A 1,877-nucleotide genomic window follows, 5' to 3' on the forward strand; every position below is an offset into this window, starting at 1 on the left:
GCTGATCTCACCCAGAGGCCGTGTGGGGGTGTTGCACGGGGTAACGTTAGGAGGGTGGCTGGAGAGGAATGAGTGGTCTGTCCACCCGTCACCAGCGTGGGGGTGTGCCGGTCGAGGTCTAGCATCGCTCCGCCCCATCCCCCCTTCCCTGGCCTGGTTTGCCTCCGACTCCATATATCGAGGCGCTGGCAGCTGCAACGATGGCGGGGGGTTGCTGCTGCTGGTGATAGGTTCCTTGTGGCTGTCGCTGGGGGTGTCCGGCGCCAGGGGCGGCGGCTCCGCGGTGAGAGTTGAGGTGTTCGTGAGCGGAGCTCGTAGCACGGGATGTAGACTGGTGACCTTGGTCGCGTGGGCGGCGGGGTGGCTCGGGCTGGGCGCCCCATGTTGATCATAGACGTAGAGGTATACCGGGGGGTGAAATCATTGTCTGACCACGGTCACACCAACGATGGCTGCATCCGGGGGCGTCGTCCGCCTCTTGTAGGCTCCGTCGTGGTCTATCCCGATTATTCGTGGTGCTCCGGATGAAAATCTTGATCTTCGAACGGGGTGCTTTCGGCGCTCCGGTGTCGTGCCCTTCCTGAAGACACTACCTTGAAGCTTGCATTTTAGAATCGCACCTATAGCGCAGAAGTCCCCGTTTTTGTCAATTTTGGAGACAACGAGAGCGTTAAATTAACTAATGCTTTTTTTAATTTCATTTTTCGAGCTATTTCTTTGTGGACACCTATTCCCTTCCCCCATACAACTACATCAGTCATGCGTGTCATTTTTAGTCGGCCCCACCCATCCTTATTGCTTTTTGGTGTGTATCATCATGAGATATGCTCAATGAAACACCCGTGAACAGCTCACAGCATGCGCCGGCCACAGGGAGAAAAAGCACCCCCCGTGACTTAAAGCGGTACAGCTACTGCGTGACGCTTGCGTCTTCTTCCCTAGCTCACCAGCACAAAGGAAAGAGGCCGAAGATGGGAGAGAGAGGAAGAGATACAGTCTCCACGCACAAGCAACATTGCGCTGTCGAGGGAACTGCGTGTTTTCCTATGGCGGAGAACGGCGGCGCAGGGCAGTCGCAGCACGCCGACGACCTCAAAAGTAAGCTTTCTTAAACCATTCCGTCGCTTTTTTATGAAGCTGCTTCATGCAATGGCATAGCTGCCCGTTCGTGTGAGTTCCTTAGATGCAATACTACTAAATTTTTGTTATCACATTTGATCCCATTTTCGTACTTTTTTCGTTGCACTAGGTGCGCCGAACGCAGACCCTGGGTTAGATCGGAATGAACCACAACCATGTAGCCAGAGCACACCCGTGGCTCAGAACATCGATGGGGGTCGTAAGAACGATGAGAACGACAGCAATCCAGCGGAAGGGGTCGAACCAACCATCAACGTCGAAGCGGAGGAGGACGAAGAGGGATGGACAAGACGGCAAAGGTAATACTCACACAAGGAAACCATCCCGACAAAACGCTTAACATTTTGACGGTCAGATTTTTCGCAGTAACCATACATAAGCGAGTACCCAATCCCATTTTGTTACTGGATGAGAGGTTTAGATTACTATGAATACTCATAAACTTTTAATCTTACAGGAACCGAGACGGGAGGTCATTCAGAGTAGCAGCAGAGGGAAGCCTTGGTGCGATAGAGCGGGCGATGGAAGATGCGGTCAAACTCGGAAAGAAAGTCGTGTTCGAACCAGCTGTGGGCATGACCTTCAATTCTGAGCAGGAGGCTTATGAATTTTACAACGCATACTCGTGGGAACTAGGGTTCGGCATCAAGCGTGGGAACAAGTATGTCAACGGCAACAATTACAAATCTAAACAAGATTTGCTGTGCTCGTGTGAGGTTAGTAAAACAACTTGCGAT

The 1,877-nt window shown here is 52.3% G+C and overlaps 1 protein-coding gene across 1 annotated transcript; it reads left to right on the forward strand.

The window, feature by feature from the left end:
- Positions 1 to 1,046: 1,046 nt before the first annotated feature.
- On the forward strand, positions 1,047 to 1,856 carry LOC119343002 (the record flags this gene model as incomplete). Its single annotated transcript, XM_037614235.1, has 3 exons — positions 1,047 to 1,098; positions 1,250 to 1,439; positions 1,598 to 1,856. Coding segments are annotated over exons 1-3 (501 nt in total), but the record flags the coding sequence as incomplete, so codon positions are not given.
- Between the last annotated feature and the right edge of the window lie 21 nt (positions 1,857 to 1,877).

This window comes from Triticum dicoccoides, unplaced genomic scaffold (assembly GCF_002162155.2).
Source record: "Triticum dicoccoides isolate Atlit2015 ecotype Zavitan unplaced genomic scaffold, WEW_v2.0 scaffold112214, whole genome shotgun sequence".
Lineage (NCBI taxonomy): Eukaryota > Viridiplantae > Streptophyta > Magnoliopsida > Poales > Poaceae > Triticum > Triticum dicoccoides.